General features: G+C 38.2%; 3 protein-coding genes across 3 annotated transcripts in view; all 3 read left to right on the forward strand.

Annotated features, from left to right (window-relative positions):
- The first annotated feature begins 981 nt into the window (after positions 1–981).
- On the forward strand, positions 982–15,399 carry LOC145471898 (coiled-coil domain-containing protein 186-like). The gene is made up of 20 exons (XM_081454894.1): positions 982–1,955; positions 3,090–3,342; positions 4,223–4,357; positions 5,626–5,703; positions 5,816–5,935; positions 6,143–6,247; positions 6,911–7,009; positions 7,413–7,499; positions 7,752–7,894; positions 8,216–8,396; positions 8,998–9,072; positions 9,334–9,418; positions 9,864–9,943; positions 10,106–10,137; positions 11,080–11,242; positions 11,674–11,712; positions 12,122–12,333; positions 12,553–12,622; positions 13,822–13,971; positions 14,365–15,399. The coding sequence occupies exons 1-20, from the start codon at positions 1,480–1,482 to the stop codon at positions 14,443–14,445; spliced, it is 2,664 nt and encodes an 887-aa protein (XP_081311020.1). The 5' UTR covers positions 982–1,479; the 3' UTR covers positions 14,446–15,399.
- Positions 15,400–15,501: 102 nt separating this feature from the next.
- LOC145471903 (failed axon connections homolog) lies at positions 15,502–20,771 on the forward strand. Its single transcript, XM_081454900.1, has 2 exons — positions 15,502–16,400; positions 18,366–20,771. Exons 1-2 carry the CDS (start codon positions 16,009–16,011, stop codon positions 18,799–18,801), a joined length of 828 nt encoding a protein of 275 aa, XP_081311026.1. The 5' UTR covers positions 15,502–16,008; the 3' UTR covers positions 18,802–20,771.
- An 11-nt stretch (positions 20,772–20,782) lies between these two features.
- LOC145471897 (uncharacterized) overlaps positions 20,783–27,161 on the forward strand; it is a 13,386-nt gene continuing 7,007 nt past the window's right edge. The window contains exons 1-2 of the mRNA XM_081454892.1: positions 20,783–24,432; positions 26,190–27,161. Coding sequence (XP_081311018.1) covers positions 23,348–24,432; positions 26,190–27,161 — 2,057 coding nt within the window. The 5' untranslated portion in view covers positions 20,783–23,347. The remainder of the gene's footprint in view (positions 24,433–26,189) is intronic.

Below are 27,161 nucleotides of genomic sequence, written 5' to 3' on the forward strand. Positions count from 1 at the left end.
CGGATACGCTCCAGTTGTATGGGCCACTGGTCGGACACAGACCTTACCTTTTATGCACGTCTTTCTTGCACACTCAGGCACCTGCTTAGCAGTCGTTTATTTTTCGAGTGCTTCTCGCATCCAGGTTTTTACATACGTCTTGCGCTCAGACAGAAGAATTAACGACCGTTAATTACGTAGCCAAGTACATTTTGAACAATGTAGCCAGGGGTGGATCCATAGTAGTTCAAGTGATTTCCAGAAATCACTCAAATGTTTCCAAACCTCTCAGAATGAAGGAAAATTCTGAGAGGACTAAATTTCAAATTTTCTTGGGGAAGCATCAGCCTCAAAGCCCCCTAGTTAAATTAGTGCAAATCACTCATGTAAAATCCTGGATCCACCCCTGGTAGCTTCGGTAGCTGTCATCGGTAAAATCTGAATGAGGATCCAGTCACTCACAGAGCTTCATGTAGCCAGTTGAATCATTCTCGTCAAAAGGGCTATGGGGACGAGAATGCCAGTTGTCTGTTGACCGCAATCCCCGTATCGGTACAGGCGCTAGTTCCACCGAACTCCTCTCAACTTAAGGACCATTTTTCGATCAGTAAAATGGTTGGTAATGCTAAATTTATTTTATGATTAGCTGGGATATGTGTATTGTAAATTCTAGGTGCTAAAATATTAGCCAAACTGTCTAAATGGAAATGGAAGTGATGGCGAGGCCGAGAGAGGAATTGTTTCGTTTTTCGTTTTTCTTTTTTCTGTTTTCCTTATCTTTGCGGCCTTGCGTTCCGCCATTTTGATAAATGACTTAGAAGATTAGATTACTCAACATTTCTAACACTTTATCCTGCGAACAGAGACGATTCGGTCTTTTCTAGAAACCTAGAAAGACTTAAAAAAGCGACTCCGTTCGCAGAGTACTAACACTCGAAACGTCATCTCAATGTTCCCGAAATGGCGGTTTTGTAGGATTGTCACGTGGTCACTGATGACGTAGACATCAAAGTCGCCATTTTGGAATCTCCGGAAGCAGGGGCCAAAACATCAGCGCTACATACATCCTTATTTCCTTGTTTGACCTGAATCTCAAGTAAAACCAAGTCTTTGGTTTAATTGTTCTTTCTCCTAGATCGCTATTGAGTATTTTTTTCTTGGTAGATTCCGTGGAAAAGAGGGACTTCGACGCTTCAGTTAAGCTTAAGCCTATCTTCCTTGGTCGCCGGCGCAAAATATTGTGTTATTCCAAGCCTATGATTGTGTTCACTGAATTTTGAACGGTTCAGAAAGCAAGTGAGGTTTGAAACTGGAACTTTTGCAGCAAGACTTCTTGCTTTGTGTACAGCTGAATTGAAGACTCCGTTGGAGAAGGAATGGTATGCCGCTGGGAAAACAACAAAATGGCCTATGTGGATAGAACTTTCGAGTTCTCGAGATGATATTCTTTGGCCATTATTTACCTCACCTCTTGTCTGAAGAATTGAGGAGTGATCTCCAATGTCTTCCACACTAGAAGACGTTGATGGAAACGACAACATCACGAGTGATTTGGAAGAAAAGGACTCGGAAACTAAGCTTATTATAAAATGTACTGAGGAGGAAGTTCTTGTCAATGGCGACAGACATATGGATCATAAAAATTTGAACGGCGATGCACGCGATGAACAAGATGAAAGCGTGATTGATAAGGCTACTAAATTATCATCTCCATTAAATGGAATTAAACGCGATACGGACCAAGAATTCAAGTTTATTTTAGCAGAATATGAGCACACAAAAAACGAACTTTCTAAATTGCAAACAGATTACAGATTGTCTTTGGAACGCGAGAAGAGTTTATGTGAAAAACTACAAGATTACCACGGTAAAGAAGATTCCAGTGTGGACGATTTGAGCCGAGTTAACGAAGACTTAAGGAAGAACTTAGATGCAGTTCTCGAGGAGCTAAAGTCTTCAAAGGAAGAACTTAAAAGGTTAGAAATTTGGAAGCATACAGTACACAATTTAGATCCAATATGGTGGGTGGCTGTGGTACACTTGTATACTTGGACGTGTTTTATGTCGGTGGTACTCTATACTGAGGTGATATTGCAGCATTTTCATAACCATACAATACAGGGTTCCATGTTCCATGTCTTTAAACTGCTTTTAATATTTTCTTGTGTTATTTATTTTTCCAATGTCTAATCCTGTGGTAGAGGTATTGTCCTTGGCGGTAGTGAACACCTCAACACAATATATTTCTTTGTTATTTCTATTATTACCAATAGAAAGAGCAAAAAAGTATCCAAAAAGAGTTTTTTTTACAGTGAACTTGAGTACTGCTCATAGTCGTAAATCGCTAACACTGTTTTTCTCACAGATGACTGACAATCAAATCAAAACCTAAAAACAAATATGTTGCTTTGTTTACACTGCATTGCACCTGTTGTATACCATAGTTTTTTACTTAAATATAATGAAAAAGACCTGCTATTTCCTGTTTTCACTAGTCTTCAGATCAAAAGATCACAGCGGCAGATGCATTCTTAATTATTGTTCTTGTCCTTTTATTCAATGGTGCAAGTTCTTTTGAGAAAATGTTTGTCCTTTCTGTGTTTCAACAATTTCTTGGATACTCTCCTTGGATGAAGCTGCATACATGTGATCTTACGTTGAAAAGATTTTTGAAATGTTGTGATTGCCATGACCTGCATACCTAAGTTTGATAGACACACTGTTATAAACAGGAAGTCATAAATACAATTATTAACAGAAATTTAGAAATTACAAACTGCTGCCTAAGAGAAAAACACATTATAGACACCTGAACAAACTGTTGTTACAATCCTCTTTAGTAAATGAAGTTGCTTAGAATTACCTACAGTTCTTACTGTTGTTTGTCCAGTTCCCAGGTGAATGTCTGTAACAAGATTTCCGTGTAACACTTCTGCAAGTACATTGTAATGCAGATAGGAAATGAAATATTATTTTGAGCTAGTCTAGAGGAAATTGTCTTGACTAACTACTAAATACTTTGAATTTGCACTAAAACAAATACTGTCCAGATGATGAAAGAATTACTATGAAGCTTAACCTTTGATTTTCAATATTGTTTTTCTCCTCAGGGTAAAGGACATAAATAATGAACTGGAAAAAGAACAGGGTAATCTTAATGCAGAGTTATCAAAATTACAACTAAGTGAAAGTAACAGTGAGGAGAATGATGGACTCAGAAAGAGCAATCAGGAGTTGGAAGATAAACTTAAAGAAACATCAGAAGAGCTGGTTGCAACACAAGAGAAACTTCAAGCTCATGACCAGGCAGCAAAGAGGGCTATTGCGGCCTTGCAAAAGGAAATGGCTCTCAGAGTTGATCAGGTGGGCAAGTGCTATTAATGGGAAACCTTTATTTATTTTAAATCACTGGTGATGATTGCTCTAAGAAATACACTACTGCTCCAAGAAATAACATGGTGTCTGTTCATCATCAGGGATATCCCTGTGATAGACTAGCATTGAATCTAAGGGCAAAAACAATAATAAGTACAAGTAGATACATGGAGCTATCAAAAAGGGACTAGGAACTTATCTTGGAAGAATTCCCGGCCAATTAAGCATCAGTGAACTACAAAAGATAACCTTGCTAGGTACAGCACACATTTTGAGGAGGGTGCTATCAAGCTAAAAACTGGCTATCCCCTAGTGCCCCAGGACCATGGTTTGGTCTCGGCCCTAAGGACTCTAAGCAAACATTACGTGAGGACGATAATAATAATAATAATAATAATGGCATTTCGGGCAGCATATCCACAGGGTGGCTCTTTGCCTGCCCGATACTAACTAAATTTACAATTGTAAAAAGGTTAAAAGATATCTAAAAATTTATATCTATATGTAAACGAGGTAAAATTGTGTTTTAGGATGTGCAAAATAAATAAATAAATAAATAAATAATTAAAATTATGCCAGATGTTCTAAAGCTCTCTTAAAAATAATGTTTTTGGTGTCTTTACAAAATTTAATATAGTCTTGGCAGCACCTCACGTTGCTGGGCAACGTGTTAAATAAACTTGCAGTCTGGTCCTGTAGAGTATTATTAATTAAAGATCTCTCTAACTGAATGCTGAAAATAAACAAGAGGTTTTCTGTTAATGCTCAGAGAGACTCAATACTTACTGTGTAATGTTTAACTTGAGAAGTTAGTTAGACTTAATACTCCTCTGCTGATCAATCCTTTACTCTGACTTGTTTTGAAAAGGTAACAAAGATGTATGAAGATGTGCTCAAGGAAAAGGAAAATCTAGGAATTAAATTAGTGCAGGGAGAGGAGGAGAAAAATAAAATGGCTAGAGAGAATGAAATACTTGGGAAAAAAGTTTCAGAAAATGGAAGGGTATGTATGATCATGTTAATGTGTACATTTCTTGCAGAAAGCTACAACATTCACATACATATACATTGTGTAGATGTAGATATGGCTTGTTTAAGTTACTTGTTAGGTTTATAAATTTAGTGTTAGTGTTAGTATTAGTAATGATCTTGTTGATACTTGCCATTTAGGCTTAATTATTTTAAAAAGAAACATTAGCATGTATTAAGAGGATAATTTGAAACTGAAAAATGTTGCATGCATCCACTGTACCACAGGGTAAAGCTCTGTAAACATCAACAATATAAAGCAAAGAAACACTTAGTTCTGTCATTGTTTACCAGTACACAAGAACCAGTTTCTAAAGACTAAACAGTACATTACAGTGAACTAATGATACCTAAACAAATGAAATAAATAATATACAATAGTAATCCCTTTTTGTATGAGTACAAAAGGACAGAGCCAAACCATTCTTCAGTTAAATCAAATGAATTTCACAAGTCTTTGGGTGTAAAATGATAGATGAAATAAAGTACAGATAATCTCTAACTAAGGTGCTTATAGTAACAAGAAGTTCTTCCCTTGAGAGTCAAATCTATACGTAAAGTTATATTGTAGTCTTATATTTAGGGGTCAGAGGGACTTAATATTATCAAAGGGACTTTAGCCTCGGAAATTTTGGAGAGTTACTTTAAGACAGGTGCAGTGACCCACATGTACATGTAGTTGTTGTTAGCTCACTCACTCTAGAGTAATGATTCCAGGTCCTCTCTTGACCCCAGAAATTGGAAATCTTATAGTGGAGGTAACCTTTGTGATGTGCAAGCATTCCATTAGGGGGAAGCAGAGTACTCCTATTTGTTGCATGCTACAAAAACCCGAGATAAGTGTCGGAAGTAAGCGTAGAAGTAAGCGAGCCTATAGGGTGATGGGCCACTAGTCTCAAATTCATCATCATCGTCTAGTTTTCTTTGTCCCATGGGGGGCATAGGGTGTCCACTGTTGCCTTCCATTTCTGTTGGTCCTGAGCTGTTCTTTTGGCCTTGCACAACCTACTGTATGTTGATCTCCATCTGGTCTTTCTGGATGCTTCTGCACCATGTAATTCTAGGTCTACCACATTTCTGTGTGCCTTATGGGTTCCAGTCCATTGTGTGGTACACTGTGTTCCTCTCACCGTGCCCGCAGAATTTACAGACTATATCGTTTCCAGAAGGGACTATCATCAGAACTCAAGTATAACTTTGTTTCCTTAAACAATGCAAACCATTGTTCCCATCTCTTTTTAGGAAATAGAAAAGTTTCGGCAAAAACTGAAGACTGTTCAGACGGAGCATATTAAGCTACAGACAGCATATGATGACAGGGTATGGCTGTCACATTATTTTAAATTCTTTTTCTGTCTATTGCTGTTGGTTGTGAGTCAAATTAATTAATGATTAATGATTAATAAAATGAAGAATTTGTTTTTCTTTGTAGGGAAAGGAACTTGCAGCTGCTGTAAGGGAGTCTGACAAATTGGCTGAGGAAGTGAACTCACAAGCTGTGAAGGTCAAGTGGGCACAGAACAAACTCAAAACAGAATTAGAAGGACACAAGGTAATTATTCCAAGCTATCAACTAACGTTTATTTAGCAGAACTGTTCTTGTTTATTTGTTTCATTTTTTTTAATATTAAGTACTCTAATGCTTACTCTCTCTTTCATCTTACATGCCTTTTTGTAACATTTTCCTTCAAAATTAATTGGAAGTCCTGATGGCTTTGCAGTAAAGTAAACTCTGTATGATGTTGTTCCTATGCTTCAGGAAACCAAGAACAAATTGTCACAAGTGTCACAAAAACTGAAGGAATCTAGAGAAGAAGGCCTTCAAATCAGGGCTGACTGTCAGGCTATGATTAAGCAATATCAAGTAAGGTTTTAGTAGTGATCTTTTCATTTGATGTCACAAAAGGATGTGTTCACTTTCATGCACATGTACAATGTGTTTGTTCTATTAACCTTTACAGCTACATCCACCAACACCCCGAAAATAACTTTTTTTTTCACCCTGAAAATAATGGCTCCTCAAAAGAAACATGATTATTTTTTAACAGCCCACCCAAATGTAATGGCCTTGGGAAGATTACCACTCGACTACCGAAAAAAAAAAAAAAAAAAAAAACGTGAGATAGTATATTTGACGTAATATTTGTCATTATATTTGATGTAACCACCTGATGTAACATTTTGAGTAATATTAGTTACACTGCGGTATAATCCGACCATAACTTTTGCCCTATAGTACCAACATTTGGAGCCTTTATTTGTTTATACAGTCTGCTTTGTTTATGTGGGTAGTTAGTAACATACATTATGTGGGTGGTTAGTAACATACATGAACCAAACTTTTAATAAAATACAAAAAAAGATAACAATTATAATAAATGGAACTTTTAATTTCATGTACATGTATTACGCATCCACTTTGTCAACAACTGTGAATTGTCATACTAATGGCTGCCCAAAATCTATGATATCAAATGTCTCATTATTTGCATGGTAATTGATTCCTCTGTGTTTGGTTAATTGGAAGGAATCAGAAGAAATGAGATCAAACTCCTTGGATAGTAAACTCAAAGCAAAGGAAGTAGAACTTAAAAGGCATGAGCAAGAGATTGCAGACCAGGATGAGGTATGGTACATGTGTCTCTCATGTCTTCAAAACACATCAATACCTAAAAAATACTTTTTCTACAAAAAGTATTGTACAAGTTACTCAAGCTTTGGTTAACAGAAAAATGGTCATACTACTTTTGATGAGTTATATGTGGCATTTTGGTTGATTCTGTGGACAAATTAACAATGCCTCTTCAGAACTTTAAAAAGCAAACCATGGAGTTCTTAGCATTTCTCAAACTCTTCACAAAATGGTTGAAGTTGCTACATGTAGCTCATTAAGCCACTAGAGCTTGAAAACAGACTTTAATTTTATGTGTTACTGGTATGTCCAAACATCCAGTTACACCCTGACATGAGTACCTTATCACATTAATTTCTAGACACAGGTTGCATAAATTATTCCATTGTAATTAAAGGTTCACAAAATGAAAGTTCAGGAACTAGAGACGTATAAAGAACAATACAGGAAAAGTCAAGATGAAGTGAAAGCTTTAAAAGCAAAGGTACATGTACATTACATTGTTGTTCTCTAGCTTATTGTTTACATGATAGTGGTAGTGGTTAAATTCAAGTAGCAACAGCTGATCATGAGTGATATTGTAATGCAAGTAATTCAGGAACTCACCTCTTGTCAGTCCTAATTGCCATTGATAGCAGCTGTCAAAACCAAGCATTGATTCAACAATTTTAGCCAAAAAGTCAGAAAACCATTACACAGTATATTATGACTAACATTAGTTATCAAATAAATGCAGATCAGTGAGCTGGAGGAAAAGATCACACAGTATGCCCTGAAGGTGGCAGATCATGAGAAGAGTGCCTTACTGAACAAAAAAGAACAGCACAATCTTAAGAAAGAGCTGGATGAGAGTCACGTGTACAAGGCAAAGTATGAAAGGTTAGCAAACTATTAAAACTACTGAGTAGTAAAAACTAGGTCAAAACTACATAAGCATGACAATTTGCATGATGTAAGAACAGTTGAACCCCATATTTTAAACTCTCAGAGGAAATGAAAAATATTTCAAAATAGTGGGAGATTGAAAATGTAAATGACTGAAGGGCAATTCCAAGGGAAATGGTTTTGAGTTTGAAATAACAAGGAATTGAAACTAACCAAGTTCAAATTAGCAAGGTCCAACTGTACCCTAAGCAGTAAGTACAAGATAACCATAAGCTGCTATTAATATCTTCTTTCTTTTCTTTTAATTTCAAACAGTGAGGCAGAGATGGTGAAGCATTTAACTGCTGTAGAAAGTGAACAGAAAAGGACTATTTCTGACCTTGAAGCTGATATTTTGGCCTGTCACAGCAAAGAAGCTGAACTTCTGACATTTTCTGAGAAAATGACAGCTAAAAATGCTCAACTTCAATCAGAGGCCAGTGGCACTCTGGCCAAGGTACTGAGTAGATTAATGTGATTATATATTTTGTTGTTATTCCTGCTGCTGTGAAGAGTATTTTCTATGGAGAGAAACAGTCTCTTTATATTTGAAATCAAGTCTATACCTGAGCTTATGATATTTAAGACATACAAAACATTTTCCTTGATTCATAATCTTATTGTTAAACATACATGTAAGTGCAGCTTTTAGTGTTGCTTTCTTACCCGTAGAGTATTTCTAAATCCTGATTTCAATGTAATCTTAAGCTAGGGCCATATGAGAGTGAAAGTTTCATTGAGGTCTGGTACAAGATGAACTCTGCTGAGATACATGTACCATTCAAGTGTAGCCAAAAAATGACAAGAGAATGAAAGAGTGGATAAAATCAAGCAATGCATTTGGGGAAACTTAGCATGCTTGAATTATTTTTATCTCAGTCTTTTTAACCATCAAGTGCCATTTGGTGAAGAGTTCCACACAATCATCCGTTTTTCATTCCTGTATTTATGCTATTTTACCTGTCCCTGATAGTGAATAACATTATTTCCCAATTGGCTTTGTGGAGTGGATGTTAAATTGGTTTGTCCTAACATTGCTCATTTCAATGTGTGTTTAGCTTGATGCAACTCTTCTTGAGAAATCTAAACTGGAAGAACAGTTTGAGCAAGTGAAAAAGGCAAAACAGGGACTGGTAAGTCTTCAGTGTTTTTATATGCAGACTGAGCTGGAAGTTGATAATTAGTTGTCATTAACTGAGATGAAAGTCAATTTGGCAGAAACTTTACCAAGGTCCTGATAAACCCACCTTAAAGTACTGTAGTGAGTATCAACTAGTAGGGCCAGCAGAGTTCTGCAGGTTCACTTAATTAATTTCTTTTCTTTTTCTTTTTTTTCTTTCTTCTTTTTGTTTTTTTTTTTTTGACGTGTTTCTATGTTTGTTTTCTCTACTTAGGATGAAGAGTTGAAAGAGAAGATATCTTATTTTGAAAGTGAAATTATATCCTTGAACAGTCGTCTGGAAGAAAAATCAAAAGCCAGTAAGAGCAGAACACTGAAGACCTTTAGCATAATGCTTTATTAATATTTTATCAAAGTACTTCACAGGCATCCATTCCTGATGTGTTAAATTGTAAATTGCACACATGTGCAATGGAGGGTTTACCATGATGAAGCCAAATCTAGGCTATCACTTTGTCATGAAGTTGTCAACTTTATGTAAATGCACTGCACTCATGGCTGGCTTAAAAATCTCTTTCCTCTTTTGATTCTCATACACCTCTTTGGAGGTCTACATGTACATGATGTAAGGGAGGAACCATTGGAAAAGTTATGGGGGGAAGGAATTCTCAAACTTCTTGTACACTCATAGTGAAGGGAAACCTCCTCGTACTCCAACTATGATGACATGTATGACTGCATTGAGAACACATTTTTAGTGTGTCTGGCTTTTATGTTCTTAATCGTTGTTGTTGTTTGTGTTAGTGTCGGAGCTTGCTGCTTCTCTTGAGGAATCACGAGATGAGCTTCAGGTGGTGAAGAGGAAAAACACAGCTCTTATTAAGGTGAGTATGTGCTTTACTAGCAACTTTGTGATGAGGTTGGAATTCTTCAATGTTTACTGATATGTGTATTTTTAATATATTCATCAATTAAGTATAACGTTAAAATTATTTTCAATTAGCCAGTAAACCAGTGTTTTTAAAACTTGTTTGATTTTCTTATAGGATTTAACAAGACAGTTACAGCAATCTCGAAAGTAAGTACGGCACTGGTTGACTGTGTGGTAATAAGCTAGTTTGGAACGGGTATTTTCCCTGTTTAGTAATGTACAATGAAAATTGTAAATTTTTTTAATTCCTATTTTGTAACTATTCTTTATTGTTTATTTATACACGACCCCACAAGCTGCAAGCTTAATTACTTATCGTGTTTAAATAAAGGTTACTTACTTAATTACTTACTTATTTACTTACTTAATTACTTACTTACTTACTTACTTACTTACTTACTTACTTACTTACTTACTTACTTACTTACTTACTTACTTACTTACTTACTTACTTACTTACTTACTTACTTACTTACTTACTTACTTACTTACTTACGTACTTACTTACTTTATTAATCATGCTTTGTCAATTCTGAAAGAGGGGTCAGCCTTAAATTTCCATTATAGTTGATGTGAATCGGAAGGTGTGATGGTATAGTGGCAATGCTTTGGAATCTGGATCGAAAAACTAGGGTTTGAGCACTGCTGAGGTCACTTCGTTGTATTCTTGTATGTCTCTTAACTCAGGTGTGCAAATAGGCACTGGTGATTTGTTAAAGGGAACCTGAAGAAATGCTAACGGGTTTTGCATGAACATGTACATGTAGTGGACTAGCGTTCCATCCGGTGTGGGGGTTGGTGGGGGCATTTCTCCTGGCCACGTCATGCTTTCTAAACTGCATTTTCATTTGGGCCTGATTAGCTAACTAGGCTTGAAGAAAGGCTCTTTAGCAGGTGCGAGACATTTGAGAAAAATTATCGGAAAGGAAGTGAAAGACCTGTATGAACTGTACAGAGATTTCAAACTTTGAATTGAAACGCTAACAACTATGGGTAGCCGACCAACATTGTTTCCTCGTTCTCATTTGCATTCCTTGATGTTTGAGTTAGGTCAAAGAGCTAATTCTTGCTTTATCGTTTCCATCTTAGACAAGTGGAGAAACTAGAATCAAATAACCTCGGATCCAAGGAGAATCTGAGCGAGGAGTCGAAATCTTCTTCCACTAATTCACTAGACAAGATAGGCAGTGCTTGCACCACTCCCACTTCACTCTCATCACCAAGCTCAGTCACATCAGCTGTAGATGGCGGGGTGAGTGTTGATCTGTAGATCGTTTATAGAATTTCAAACGGTCCTTTAAATGTTTTAGAAGTAAACATGCTCCAGTTAGTAACTTGAAAGGGAAACTTGGATAAACATTTGTCTGTTATATGTAGCATTGCAGTATATATTATAGACTTTGAAAAACGTGAAGAAGAAAAAATGAGCTTAACTTAATTTACATGTTACATGACTCGTTTAGTTGTTAACGTATTGCTGTTGTTATGCCACGTTAGTGACTCGTTATTGTAAGGTTTCATTCAACAGTAATGTAATGAAGTACATGTAAATCGTGTGGTTTATAACAATAACTTGAAATGCATAAAAAGGCTCCTAAATTGGCATAATAAGACTCCTTAAAAAAAAAACCAAAAATATGCTTTGTGATGGTTGATTGTTTTTCCTGTGTTTTGTCTTTTCAGTGGGTTGTTGTAAACAGCTCCCAGTCCTCAACTGATCGGGTAAGGCACTGACAGATGTTGATCCTATCAGTTTAGTTTTACAATTACTGGTAGCTTATATTCAAACGAACATCTTGAGCGTTGTTTGACTGGTAATCAGAGTGATGGAAGATTGCAGTTGTTGTGCACATGTTGTGGTTTATTCTTACCCTTGGTACAATTTTGTGTTGTACTTCGTGCTGCTGCATAGTGGTGTACGATACTGTATATGAAACCAAGAAAAAGACAAAATTGTACCAAGGGTAACATCGAACTACAGCATATACATGTACTGGTTCATCATGAAACATTCCCTAACCGATCAGAGTGTTAGTGATGTCTTCTGTTCAGTTGCAAAACGCGATTCAATTTGGTTTGTGATGTTTAAGCTCTTCTGTGCTCTAACGGGTTTTTCTGGTTTGATTGACAGACCTCACTCGAAGCCTCCAGCGGGGACAACGTGCAGATTTTACCCCAGGGGCAAAAGGACCACAGGGCGAACACAGAGCTGGCGCCTGATAAGGCTGTTCTTGTGGATCGCATCTGCAGACTGCAGAAAATCCACGCGAAAAAGAATGAAAAGCTTGAATTCATGGAGGGTCATGTGGCAGCTCTTGTAGATGAGATTCAAAAGAAAAGCAAGTAAGTGACCTCTTGATTCCGTCTCTAACAATTGTCTTTGTTCTTGTGACAAGAAACAGCAAAAAAAGACGGAAAGACAAATGACATAAGATAAATACATTGCGGCTATTGCTCTCGACAATTTTGAATGATAGACTTGAAACCTCCCTAATTTACAGGAGCAGTATGATTATTACTCTGTGATCTACAATGGTGCCACTTCATTTTATTTTTCTTCAGAATTATTCATTACTATGTGTTACGCGAGCAAGCTGGGACTTTGGCCCCACCCAAGTCCGATATGCACAAGGTGAGTTACGTGGTACGAAAATAGTCATTCTTCTCACTGATTCAGTGCCATCAGTCTAAATAGTGAATGTTTTTGTTACTTCTATTCTTGAACAGTGGCCTTGAAAACGGTTTCTCCTCATCTATTTTCCTTGTCACTCAATCTCTTTCTCCAGTGCAGAAAGTCCGTTTGCGTGACAGCGAGGAGCGTTTCTCAAAATTAGGTTACTATAAAGAACTTACTCAGACTGCTAACGTTTTCTGGATTATTATTATTATTAACTTGCTTATCCTTAGAACAATTCCTTGGTGGTAATCGATTCATAACGTCACTATTACGGGATAAGTGTTTAAAATAATAATTTAGTAATAAATATCTGAGTAACGCGCGTTATAATACTCATGCACTAAACACATGTTTTCTCTCTCCCCGCGTCTCTCCCATGAAAGGCTGGCAAGCATGGATCCTGTTTGCACCCCTCTTCCCCATTCCTCGCGCGGGACAATTCACAGGTGCCTCTGTCCCTATCTGAACATACAATCGTAACAAACTTAGAAAGCGCTCGTTTAAATTCACCAGGGAGTAGAACACTTTTTTCAATTATGAAGATCGTTTCCTTTGGTGGAAGAGCTGTCTCATCTACGCGAAAGCGTATTTGAAAGTAACAGCTTAGGAACTGGTTCATTTAATGAGACAACGGCACCAAATTTAAGTCATAGGAATCTAGTTATGGTTGTGTTCCGCGTCTTATATTAGGAGAGACATGTAGCATTCTATTGTGTAATATCTGCTTGCCATCCCAGTCATTATCTTATGATTCCTCTGGTGATTCAGTTAAACTAAAATATGTAAATTAGGTGCACACAGTTAGGTGCACACTCATGCTAAAAATAATCTACCAGTAACCCACACAAAACGTCCTTAAAATGATCTTAAACAGTGATTCCTTAGTTTCACTCCAAATTATAATCCAATGAACATGTACGAAGTATCGTATTTAGCCGTAACCCGGAACTAAGAGTAGGTTTTAAGGCCGAATAACACTGTCAAACACTGTCCGTTTTAAGAATGTCTCGGCTACGTTTCTTTATACATTTTCATGTTTAAGTTTAAAGCAAGTTTAAGCACTTGATTTTAGTTATACTCTCCAAATCACTTCACTGAACGTTTGTTTGTAAATCTGTACACAAGAATGTCATTGTGCATTGTATTTTTATCAGGCCCAAGTGTCTCGCCATGGTGGAATCATGGCGTCTGTGTACTCGTCCAAGCCCGTGGACCCAGACATGACACTGGAATTGTCCCTTGAGATCAACAGGAAACTACAGGCTGTACTGGAGGACACAATTCTTAAAAACATTACTTTAAAAGTAAGTGTTGCGAGTGCCAACAGCTTGTAACCGTCAATGATTTTGGTATCCAGTACTGTTGCAATTAGAATAATTGTTTTCAGTGTTGTGACCTTTCCATTTACAGCATTTGCGCTGAAAAAAAAAAATGAGAAACAATACACGATTGTCTAGGTAATAGAAACGAAGATAAGTTCAAAGTCGAGAATGTAAATGAAAAAAGAACGCGAGCGGGGAATTCAACAGGCATGACTGAGGTTTAATCTCGACTACGGAAGTGGAACCTTGGTAACTCCGAATAGGTACTTGAACTTCGATAATCAGGAAATTAAAACGAAATGCTGGCATAGTAACAAAGAATAGTCATGTTTGATCAGTCATTCGCACTAATAACGTAACATTCGTTTTCTACAGGAAAACCTTGACACCTTGGGAGACGAGATAACAAGACTTAACGAAGAACTGCAAAAGATGAAGAGAAACAGGAGGTCGTGAATTGTGAAACACGAAAAGAAAACTTCTCTATGAATGTTGTCTGGGTATTGTTGGCATCTTAATAAGGAACAGTAGCAAGACCTAGACATTGACTGGAGGCCTTGTGCTAATTATGGACGGGAGAAGAAAAAACGGGGAGACTAGGAGTTCCTTAGCCCAATATTTCCGCTATTTTTTAACGTCTTCCAAATTACGCTTTCATTAAATCATTAATGATCGCAGATAAACAAAGGGACTTTGGTTCTTCATTTACACAGAAACAGTGCACTTCATATTAAGCGACAAATTATGAACTTTATGAGCGGGTGTAGGCGACTTGCGTTAAAGAATTGCGTAATACACTTAGTAAGGTAGCTTAGAACTATCAAAAGAAAATTTTAACATGTATCGGGAAGGACAGAGTATAGGAGAGTACAAAGAAAATGACATGGCATTCGAATTCAAAAGAGACAGTAGACAGAAATTAAATGCGAATGGTAGCATTAGGAGAGTCTTTGCACAAGACTGATTTGCGTCATTGCAACAGCGGTTTTTATGTTAGGGATATTCAATTAGGGTGAGCGCTCTTTAATGCATAGACGCTAACAGAGAAACTTCGTTGTTACGGGCAATGCGCCGGGCCTTGATAGACCCTAGATACATGTGCCTGTAAAGAATTTTGGAAGACAGGTTCATGCAGGGAGGCACTAGTCTTCTGCCGCTTTCATTTTCACATTAACAAGTTCTACTGTATTTTGTATTTTGACTGAAATGGCGTTACGCAAATTAATATTTCATCATTTGACCATTCAGGCACTAGAGAAATAAGAATGCAAAAGGTATTGGGGTTTTAAGATTGACGCAAAAGGATATCAGTTCAGTCAGTAAATTGTAATTAAGAAAATTATAAAATTACACAATTGTTTCATTTACGAGTTTAGTATGTACCATATGTATATAAAAGGTTTTATGAGTGGACGTTTTCAGTGGTCTTAGTGTTTTTCACTTGCAAGCCTCCCACCCAAATGCCCTTTGGACTCGTCACGCACTCGTTTTCTTTCCCGTGACGAGCCAAAAGAAAGAGCCTTTGTACGGACTGATGAATTTCTAACTGAGGGAAAGTATTTACCCCGCCCTGGCCACCCTTGCTACCTTTGCTACCCCGGCTTGCCTGCATAGCAGTCTTTTCCGTTTCCTTTCAGGCAAGCGTGAGTCGCGCGAGGGCACGGGGACAGAGGTAACAAAAATTAGCGACTTCCCCTTGGCTCTCGCTTTCTCCCTCTGAGAGGAAACGGAAAAGACTGCTTCGCAGGCTAACCCTGGCCATCCTTGCATGCTACCCTTGCCATCCTACTTACCTTCGCCACCCAGCAATCCTTATTATGCCGGCCGTCCCAGCCACCTCGGCCATCCTTGTTAGGATTAGCATTAGCTGCCACCTTCACCACCCTTGCGACACTGCGGTGCCTTTAATGTGTCAACCACGTGACTAATCAAACGGAGGCTCTGTGGACCAGAAACCTGAGCTATGAGAAGTACAGTACACAAGAAATATCATATTTGAAGTACCTACGACTAAGTACAATGGCGGCACGGCTGCGCTCCACTTTGGTTCGTTTCTTCTTGAAAGATGTTATTGGTTCCAATGCTCCAAAGGTAACTGTTCCTAACGGAGTTGTGTTGCTACATCAGCCCCCCATCTCTGACGGTGTTCCAATGATTTCCAACTTTGCACTGAAGTTGGAAACCTGCCTTCGCATGGCAAATATCCCGTACAAGAATTCATTCGTGCCAAAAATGTCCTCCAAAGGGAAAATACCTTGGATCGCATACAACGGGAAAAGGATACCAGATTCTAACTTCTGCATTGCTTTTCTAAACGAGGAATTCAAGGTGGATCTAGATGAAAAGTTAAACAAAACAGAGAAGGCTGTTTCTCACGCCATCAAGACCATGGTTGAAGAGAATAGTTATTGGTGAGTAATTTATTCAAGTACTTAAATGAAAAGAGAGAGGTGCCTTCTTGGTCCTTTCTTATTCAATCTTACTGCACTAACCTGAGTGATATTCAGGCTAACTGGAGGGCTACGCAGTATGTACCCAGGGCCCTGGGAATACTCACTTATTTGGTTCTCACGGGGGCGTTTCCCTGGGCAGAGTATGGTCTTTTTGGCCTTGCTGTCTTAACAGGGTACATCAGTCCGAGATTAGGGACGTCAACTGGTCATTACAAGATCATCAGTCAACATCAGATCATTTTCAAGACAAGAATAATGGAGAGGAGTGCACGCTTTAAGGGGCATTATGGGTAATCAGGGCAAGATTGCAAAGAAACAAAGTGGCAAAGTATACCTTTTTCTTCATAAATTATTTCCATTCTGATTTTCATTTTCAAGAGGAAACTTTTACTGTAAATAGGGAAACCCGTTTTCCACATTTACTAGCGTTTTTGAGTCGATTGAGCTAAGCATTAGCTTACTAATCAGAATAATGGAAATGTTATTATTGTGGCTTGAGCGACAAGACTTGATCAAATTGTTCGGTTTTAACCTTAACAAAATTCCTATGCCCACAACAATCATTTAATCGGCTCAAAAACAGCTAGAACAGCTACAGCTAGAAAAGGGGTTTCTCCGTCTACAGTATATATTTTGTCTCCAAATGTGAAATCAGAACAGAGATATAAAGATAAACATTTGTTTTACAGCTTTGCTTCTTTGTAAATTTGCCCTGATTACCCATAATGCCCCTGAGAACATGAACTCCTCTATAGTGGTTTAATTTTTATGAAATAATTTTTTTAACTTAATCCGCATCATAACAAGCACATATTTACAGAACAGATTGTACCAGTTGGTCTAGTTCCTTTTTGTTGGGTGTTGTGATGACAGTAAGATGTCACAGGCAAGAGTGTATCCCATTGTACAAAGATCTTTGTTAAGAATCTTTAATTTCTTGTAAGATCTTGGTTAGAATCTTGTGAGATTTGTAAGAATCTTATGTCAAGAATCTTACAAGATCTTTTAGGATTCTTAATTAAGAAATGATCTAAAATCTTAGTTATTATAAGAGACTTAATAATAATCTTAGTGTTAGGTAAGATCTTAATAATATTTCCATTTGGGAATTGATATTGTAAGGGATATTTTTTGTAGAACTGCTATTAATGTTTAACCTTGACCGCAAGTTTGACTGTGTTAGTTATATGTACTAAACAGTGCCCTTTCATTGAAGAGTAACTACTGATGGTGAGACTCCCATGTGGACGGGGATGCTCATCGGAAAATTGGAATTACAGTCCTAAAGGAGACCAATCTCGGTGTAGCTCAAGCTTTATTTGACCCCTAAAAGATACCACTTAAAACAATAGGTTCCATTATCAGCCACTGTTCAGGAAAGGAGCCCGCACTAGTTGACTGGACTTGAGAGACCAGAGGAAATCAAGCCTGAAAATGGAAATAAGAGCATTTAGCTATTATTATTTCCTTGAGTGCACCCTAAAACATTCTTTGACAGCTAAAAAAAGTGGTGTTTTGTCATAAACACCCCAAGTGAGACCAGAATCCTTGATGTATACCCCTAACTGAGACATTGGGCTTCATATGGTAGTTTCCCGCTTCCACCCCAGGGGAGTATCTGTCGGTGTAACTGCATAGCTTGTTTGTCTATTTAGCACTGTCTTACGCTTTGTTATATCCAGCAAGAGACCTTTCTATCCCCGGTTTAACACATGTTACTTCATGCCTGGGACTTTATGACTCTAATCTCTTGTCCTAAACAGGGTCTTGAAAAAGAAGGTGTACTTGTCCTACACAGGCTAGGGTTTTTAGAGCGTTTTTGTCCCAAACAGGGTCAGGATTTCAAACCCCCAGCGTCTCCCCTTTAACTAAATGTGGAGTACTAATTTTGATGTCCTGTGTTTAATTTTTCTTTTTCTCCAGGACATTGGTATATTATCGGTGGATAGATAGTACAGAATACACGGCAAAGCTTTTCTTTCCAAAATTATCACAACGAAAAAGGGACATTTTCTTCCCAATGTTCCAGAAACAATCAAAAGCTTCATTAAATGGTCATGGCATGGGCCGTCACAAGAAAGATGAAGTTTATGCCATTGCCAAGAAAGACTTGCGGACTTTGTCTGATTATTTGGAAGCTAAACCATTTGTCATGGGTCAGGAGCCCACACAAGTGGATGCGTCAGTGTTTGGCTACCTGGCACAAATTGTGTGGCAAGACAAAGACTCTCCACAGCATGCTGCTGTTCATAGTGAGTTCAAGAATTTGATTGGTTACTGTGAGAGGATGAAGGAGAGATACTGGTTAGACTGGGACAAGGTAATTGCTCATAGGAAAAAGTTCCACTCTGAGTCATAAGGAACTTGTTGTTCTTTGTTTCCATTATCAAGAATTCACTTCCATTGAACTTGACTTGCACTCACCAGGATTCACACCAACTTGTGCATCATGTAACACAGGGTAGGTTGCTTTATGATTGTACTTGATCTGACTTCACAACTGTTACATTTTAGCTGCACATGAAACTGTCAAAATGCCTTCATGCACAGTTGGAACCAATCAAACCATTATCAAAAGTATGTTATTTTGTTCTTGAAATAATAGCATTGCAACTAAGTGTAACTGAAATGAGGAAGTTTTCCCAATAAATTTTGGAAATTTTAAGAACTCCAACTAACTGAAAATACCAAATTAGGATAATATGGTTTAAAGAAATTTGAACCAAACTTAAAAGTCTAAGCCTCAGGTTTTTATTGAAGCTTGTTTTTCTCATTATTTGAATCCATTTCCATCCTCATGTGTGAAAGATTTGCACACTATTTACTCTACAGGAACCTTATCCTCAAATCAATCAGCAAAATGTTATGAAAAGTTGAAGTTTTGTGTCAAAGAAGAAGTATTGTCAAATGAAGGGATTTGAATCTTAAGAAACTGTTTTCTTGCATTCAATTTGATACTTTGTTTATATATGAATCAGTGTGGAGCTGATGAGTTCAATTAAGTGTTATTGATAGCTACTGAGTTGGGAACAAGTCAGTCTATGGCAGCATCAACACTTGGTGGCATCAGCCAGTGCTTTGTCATCATCATCTCTTGTTGTCACACCAGTAGGCACATAAGACCGTCACGCTCACAATTGAACTCTGTCTGTTTCCGCCACAGCCTTTGCTGCATTCCAGTTCTTCCACCTAGCCTTGTTTCTTTTGTTCTCAGTAGTCCTTCTTCAAGTGGTCTTCCGTCTCTCTCTCACCCCTCAGTCTTCTGATGAACACCTTCTCTCCTGATTACATGTCTTAACCAGTTCCACCATCCAGTCTTCTTAAAGCCAAACTATTATTAGATGTCTTGGAACTCTGAGATGTCTTCAGGATAAAACTTGTTTCTTCTTCCATGCTCACTCTTAATTCTCAGCATGCCATGAATGTAATACAACCAGTGACGTCACAAGGTTGTTTTGGCCGCGCCCAAGATGACTGCCAATTTTGGGCTCAACATGCTGACTTTGAACAGTTAAAAAAGCAGTTTTTGCATGTTGTTTGCATGAAAAAGGTGGACAGCATTTGAAAGTAAGTTCAAAAGTTCATCATTATACAAAAACCTGAGATACAAAAATTTCATTTCAGTGGCACTTTAATTGTTCCTATTGCATTACTGTACTTGCAAAAAATTTCGGACGATTTTAATTTCGGACAATAAAGGTGTCCGAAAATAAAACCATCCGAAATTTTTAGGCATCCGAAATACTTACAGTTATGTACAGCTTAAAGATTTTAAATAGCACCAAAGCTATTAGTTTATTTTATGAAGCGAACGGCTTGAGATTAATGGCATGATAGAATACAGTATGTGTTATTTTCTCTTCGGTGTATCTGTAAAACCTTGAGGGTGCAGTGAAACTTACTATATCATTTTCATAGATATCAGTTCTTTCAGTCTAATTCGTGTTTTATTGATTGGAAGTAAATTTAGTTTAGCTTTGTTTCAGCGAAGTGTCCGAAATTCGTCCGAAATAGATAAAAAGTATCCGAAAATGAAACGTCCGAAATAGAACGTTCGAAATTTTTTGTAGGTAATGTTAATTTAACAATAATAATTGACTTGGGCCAGCATCCTTTGTCAGCTGTCAGCTGACTAAACTTCAAGTTTTGGTTGAATTGAGCAACCAGTTTTCAAATACAACAGCTGACGAGAATTTGTTAAACTGCGCATCACGTGTCATGCAGTGATGCTGAACTGATGTGAAAGGACGTTGCCAAAAACGAAAATGTTGGCAGCTTTATATATATTGAACGAAAGAGCATCTTGCTCTGTTCCCTTCAACAAATTGTTGTCAGCTTCAACAAGCTGCAACGTTTTAGACGCAACATAAATGTTAAATGGCGTTGAACTCGGTATTTATACAGCCTTGTGTTTTTTAAACGGACGGCACACACGTAGCCAATCAGAATGCAAGCAGTTACCTGAAAGTTCAACATACCATCATGTGGGAAAACCACATATGTTCGTATCTAGAAAATCTTTTTCTCTATATTGTAAAAAATTAAAAATCAGCCAACGAAACTCGGCGTAAAATAGGACAGATTTATGAAATCAAGAAACGAACTGGAAGCCGTCGCAGTTCGGTAATAGATTATTGTCTAATTTGAGATTACAAAGTTGAAAGAAAGAGCAGTTTTTAAAATACTTTGCACATAAAAGGGACCGAGTTTAAATTTCAGTCGAAAAAAAGGCAGAAGGGAGTTGAAATAAAGGAAGATTTACGTGTAAAAGAGTTCTTTTAGGGTCCCGAAAATTAGTTTTGAACAATTTTTAAATATATAGCATGTTTTTGTAATGTCACGGAATTACGCTTTTGATGGATCCCCTCAGAGACTAGATCGCTTAAAACTAGTACATGACGCCTCTGAACTCGATCTCGTTTCACACTGAATTCTGTTTTAAGGTTACTTCAAACCTTCGCGGGGCTACATTGGTCGATATTTGTTTGGTCAAGAAGTCCGCGAAGCTCAAGTTTGCATACTGTGAACGCTAGGGGTTTTGTTATTTCATTGGCTCGCGGCTTTTCAAGTTGACACATTCCTCTGTGAAGGCGTGATATGTTTATAAATCTTTAGAAGGCGAAAACTCGCACTCGTTTTTCGAGAGAATCCCTTCTCTTTAAATGAATTAAGAGGCTTTGTGATAAACACTGCACAGTTATTTTGCATGAACGATAGCATTTGATACCCGATTAATTCACTGGAACGTCAGTCGGTCATTTTGGAGTTGACGGCCTCTACCGCCTTTGGAAAGCAAATCGAATTTTATCGAATTCTACATTTTATAACCTTTCTGTTGATATATAGTTTTGGGGGGTTTCCTTGAAAACAGCGCGCGTACGAATTTTTTTCTGGAGTACAGCCGCGAAGGTTTGAAGTAACCTTAAAAACATATAATTTACTTGAATAGTATCAGAGGACATTATCTGAGGTACCACGAGACAGGCGTACAAACAGGCCTCTTGAAGGCCAACGCCTATGGCTAAGTTAAAAGAAAATCAATTAGCTTTTTCATTCGTTCCTTTTCCCCTTTTATCATTTATCATTGTTATCAAAACAAGTTGTGCTCTTTTTTCCTAAAATAAGCTTAACGTGGTCAAGATGTTTGCAATTAATAATGGTAATAGGACTGAGTGGAGTCCAATTCGGTCTGTAATCATATGAGTGATCAACGAAATCGGACGACAGCGAAGCGGGAGTCCGATTTGTTAATCACGAGTATGATTACAGACTGAATTGGACGACACAATATCCTGTTACCAATTAATCATAACCATTACAATTTCCCACAATTTGAAAAACAGCTTTAAATAGTCATTTTTAAATATCATAATTAAGAATTTGAGAATAGCTTGCAAAATGGCTGTCAAGTTTCTTTCAAAACAGTCACAGGAAACTAAACCTCCACAATTTTACAAAGTCAGTTTCTTGAATTGGTTACTATGGTGGCTGTAATCATGTTATGATTGCCTCATGTAACTGTCCGATTACAGCCAACTGTCCGATTACACTGTCCGATTACAACTTTGCAGAAAAATTAGAGCAAAATACACCAGTTTATGCACCAATCACATGTGAGGAAATTGTAATTGTTATGATTAATGAAGGAATCGGTCTGGGCGAGTTCTTTTTTATCGATTTTATGCTTAGACTAAAAAAAAGTAATTAAATACGGCTCGTAGAACTGTTGAGCTGTTTAAGGCATATTTACCAGACGGATTAATTTATGCTGTTGTAGACATTCATAAAACTAGTAACACGATTATGGATTAAATCTGCAAAACGCCGAGGGTTAATTTGACTGGAAAACGTGAAGCACAGTAACCATCAAACAGCTTTTTCACGACGTTGATAACTTGTTCAGAAAACCTAAACAAATTAGTGCTCTTTAACAAGGCCGCTCTCTCGTTCTCTCTCTTAACTTAGTATTCAAACGCAGCGTTCAAAACAAACAGATAATATTCAACTGTGCTTTTGTTTGATTAAAAAGTAAACAAAACTTTTTCACGCCTTAAGCTAACTTTTGGCGTTCTTGGCTGGCGCTCGTGAAATGTAAACTGTTACCAAGGTTTTCAGTGTGTTCGAGTGGTATGCAGTGGGTTCAAGTCAACAAACGCAAACCGGGATGTGTTATGAATAAGTTGAGCTCACCTTAGTGAGTCAAGCACATTACAACTGCACATGGCTTTCGACGTAAATTCAGCAAGGCAAAAGTTTCGAAGTACTACGAAAACACTGGCATTTTACGGAGCGGTTTCTCCAAGCGCGAGCTGGAATCGCGTCACAAAGATAACTCTGTATGACGTTTGCGGAGACACGCGAGCGATAAAACCCAAATGATTTGAAAATATTGCGCGAACTGCTCAATGTCTGACGGCGCTATGAGTCCGGTTATACAAGAACCTGAAGAGCCTTCACCAAACAGCTCGATATTGTTCGACAGTGATTCGTCTTGTGCTTCTTTGGGAGTTGCACAAAATACAGCGGTAACGGGAGAAAACGGTTCGGTTGAAAGCATGGCCTATCACGAGGAGCTTTTCTCGGCATCCGACACAGAAGCAGATTCGGCGATTTCAATCGTGAAATGTCTGAACAGCGCTTCCCCTTCGTCTTCGCTTGTTACCCGTCGCAATGACAATTCCGCCATAATAAGACTCAACAACGAGTTGCTAAAAGCCAAGCGAAGTAACTGGGAGGTCGTGGATGCCCTGGGAAAGGCATATCAAGATATCAAGGATTTGCGTTTGCGAGAGCAGAGATTGAATGCTGTCTTATCGAATTGCAGCAGCAAACTCGGCGGTACAAACGGGTTTACTGAAAGCCTGGCGTTACCGGAGAGCAAAATTATTGAATTGCAGCTAGCGCTAAGGAGAGAGGAAGCTGTTAAAACGAGAGAAGATTTGCGAGCGCTGATAGAAGAACGGGATGAACTAAAAGAGAAACTGGGTAGGAGTGAAAGTGATCGACGTTTGGTGTCTTTTACCAGAGATCAGCGCGAGAGAGAATTGGAACTTTCTCAGAGCCACATTAGCGACTTAGCAGCTAATATCAAAGAGAAGGATGAAAAGATATTATCCGTTCAAGACAAGTTGATTGCCTTTGAGAAGGAAATGAAAGCCAAAGAGGAAGAACTTTGTAAAATACTCGACGAGAAGAATGCCTTGCGAGAGGCTGTTATTCGGAGCGAACAAGAGATAGAAGCGCTTTCAGAGAAACTTCAAAACGTTTTGCTTTCAAAAGAAGAAAATGCAAAGCGCTTATTTAAGAACGCAGGTCAATCGTTGGGAATCCAAAGTGTTGACCCCGCAGGGAAAGTCCTCAGGCTAAATGGGGAACAAGTCCTGGTAGAGGACACAAGACTTGCGAAAGAGCTTCGTTATTTTGAGTCAAGACATGAGGAAGACGTGAAAGTGATCCACGAATTGAGTTCGCAGCTTAAAGAGTGGGAAAGGTTTGTAAACTTTGGATATTACGTTTCAATGTGTTGTTGAGTGCAATATCGTCTAAATATAGTAATATATTCACAGCGAGATTGGTCTAGTTTGGGTTGTTCTAATTGTTGATGAACACTGCTTAATGAAAAAAATTGGTCTTAACTCATAGTGACTACTTGTTGTGGAAAATATTGGCTTGCAGATCAGTCCAAAACGTTTTCAATTGGTACTTAAGCTATGCAGCTAAGCGGAAAATTCGCACATGAAGAATAAAACCGCGGTTTTTGTTCTTAGAGTTTTGCCAATCAAACCGCTGTTTCATTTTCATAACCGGAATGCACCTGCTACAAAGATGTCATAAGACACTTAAAAGTCGAATTTAAAAAAAGTAGCTTATGTATTTAAAGTAGGTGATTTCATTTTATTCGCTTTCAGAGATTTTTAATTCCTTCTGCTCTAGTCCAATATTATCGTTTGCCATTGTAAGAATATCGTTATTTGGAAATGTTAATCTGTATACAGTATAAAATACTGTTCGATTAATTTGACTTAATTGGCTTTTTACCAGTGAGTATTTTATGCGTGAATTGTAAATCGGGGCGGAAGGCAAGCGTTGATCGGCGTAGTTAGTTCTTTTTAACTCAAATGCAATCGCGCGACATTTAGTTATCATCGCCAGTCAAAACTAAGAAGTTGTTCAATATTCTTGCATATAATTATATCAAGTCAGGCCTTAGATAGTATATGCTAAAAGGACTCGTCATCTATTTTTAGAAGCAAGTTATTGAAAAGCATCCTTAGCATGCAAACATACAGCAAACCAAGATTAAACAAAAAGAAATTATTTTTGCCAAACAGATCTTTTTGCATGATGTTTTCGGCCAGTTTTAGCTCTGATGGAAGGGAAGAAGGGAGAGATGGATGAAAATGGTCACTGAATCATCCATACCGTGCAGAAGAAAGCTTGTGACGGAATCAACAGCAAGTGAAAAATTCAGTTTCTTTTCACACAAGGTGGAACATATTATTACCTTTTTATCATATTCATGTCGAAATAGCGAAATTTGCTCACTATAAACTCGCATAGTAAAATCTTCTTGCATTAACTTGTGTTCGCCAATCAAATTTCACGTTTTGCTTTTCTCAGGTGCAGGAGAAAATACACGTTCAGTTAAAAGTCACATATGAAAGAAGTATTTTCCTTCATTTCACGTTCATTGTCAGTATTTCGTGCGTCAAGATCAGCTTTAACAAGTTGTTTCAGTTCAAGTGTGTTCGTTGGTGATGGCCTGAGTTAAAAATTGTCTTGTTTATCCCCTGCATTCTTTTAGTTACCCATCGAGTTCTGAACTAGATTTTTAGACAGCTCGGACTAAGCTTGCCATGCACAGAATGGATGTCGTACTTAGCTTGCACGTCCCACTGAGCTGTTAGTTTGGGTATGCCCTTAGAAAGATGATTTTAGGTTTGTTGTTTGCTCCTTCTACACAAACCCTCATTTATTGGGTCCAGCGCTCGTCAAGCATTGTCTCCTCAAAGAAGGTTTGCGTAAGGAGTTAGTCAGTTACTGTCGGTCAAAAGTTCCCTTTTGAAAAACGCGTAGAACAGGGCTTAGAATATTTGTGCTGTAAGTTGAAGTTAACAGTAGACTCAATGTAAGTAAAGACGTGCTTCTGGTAGTCATCTCATTAGACCCACTCGCTTAGTGAGTCAGAATTCCCTTTAGTGCTCTTGTCCCCTTGTCTTAACTGTTGTTCTACGTTTTCTTTTTCAGCATTGTGAAGTCCATGAACGACTACGTGCAAGACACGAACCAACAGCAGTTAGAGGCCAGAAAAGAAATTGCTGATTACGTGAAAATGCTCGAGCAAAGGCTGCGGGAAGTGAAGAAGGGTAGAAAAGTTTCTGTAAAAGAACAAGGTCACTCTGTACAAGGGAATCACCGGGATTCTACGAAAGCCACCCAGCAACACGATACTATACATGAGAACATGACAGATGACTGCCAACAGCCTGCTCAAGTCGAAGAGCTGAACCAATCAGCAAATGTGAACTTTGAAGATTATTTGAAATGTTCTTCTGAATACGAGGAAGAGAGTGCTTTGAAAGATGATTTGAGGGACCACGACCCATTCACTGCGGAATTTGAGAACACTGTTGAGCCGGAAGATATAAGCTTCGATGATTGTCTTCAGTCCTCTGCTGGATATCTTGTTCAACCTGATGAGGTGCGGATGGCCAGGGTAGCATGTATAGAAGGATTTGTAGCTCAAAGTCCTGAAATGACAACATGTATCTCGAGGGACTCGAACACTCGTGTTGAACGACCAGCTAGAAGAACGAGCTCTGGGAAAAGGCGAAAGCTGCCACAGGTTACCAGGAAAATGAGTCTTGAAAGTGAGCGAAGCACCTACAGCGCGACCTCCCAATCTGATGAAACTCTTTCAATTACGTCATTTGAATCGCAAGTGTCACGTGATACAACAGACATGCGTAGAGTGTCTCGTGGAGGATCAGGCCGGCGTCTCCCCCCAGTCCCCAGCGAAGAAGAAATCAACTTGCATGGAATTAAAGCGGATGTTTCCACCGACAAACCTGTATCGCAGCTACCTGGAGTGACGTCTATTTATCAGAAGGCGCCAGCGTACCCCAATAGTCACCGGCAAGATTCTGGACTCGGCGATAGCGTGAATAATTCCCCCGCCCTTCCAGGTCACAAGTTCAGCATCAGCAAATTGAGGCGAAA

The sequence above is a fragment of the Orbicella franksi genome, unplaced genomic scaffold, assembly GCF_964199315.1.
Source record: "Orbicella franksi unplaced genomic scaffold, jaOrbFran1.1 SCAFFOLD_46, whole genome shotgun sequence".
NCBI classification, from domain to species: domain Eukaryota; kingdom Metazoa; phylum Cnidaria; class Anthozoa; order Scleractinia; family Merulinidae; genus Orbicella; species Orbicella franksi.

Bases quoted from the DNA above. Each gene is read 5' to 3' on its own strand.
- LOC145471898 (XM_081454894.1), top strand. From the start codon at position 1,480: ATGTCTTCCACACTAGAAGACGTTGATGGAAACGACAACATCACGAGT. The intron at 5,704-5,815 runs GTATGGCTGTCA...TTTTCTTTGTAG, and splicing joins AGACAGCATATGATGACAGG to GGAAAGGAACTTGCAGCTGC. The intron at 13,972-14,364 runs GTAAGTGTTGCG...CGTTTTCTACAG, and splicing joins TTAAAAACATTACTTTAAAA to GAAAACCTTGACACCTTGGG.
- LOC145471903 (XM_081454900.1), top strand. From the start codon at position 16,009: ATGGCGGCACGGCTGCGCTCCACTTTGGTTCGTTTCTTCTTGAAAGAT. The intron at 16,401-18,365 runs GTGAGTAATTTA...CTTTTTCTCCAG, and splicing joins GTTGAAGAGAATAGTTATTG to GACATTGGTATATTATCGGT.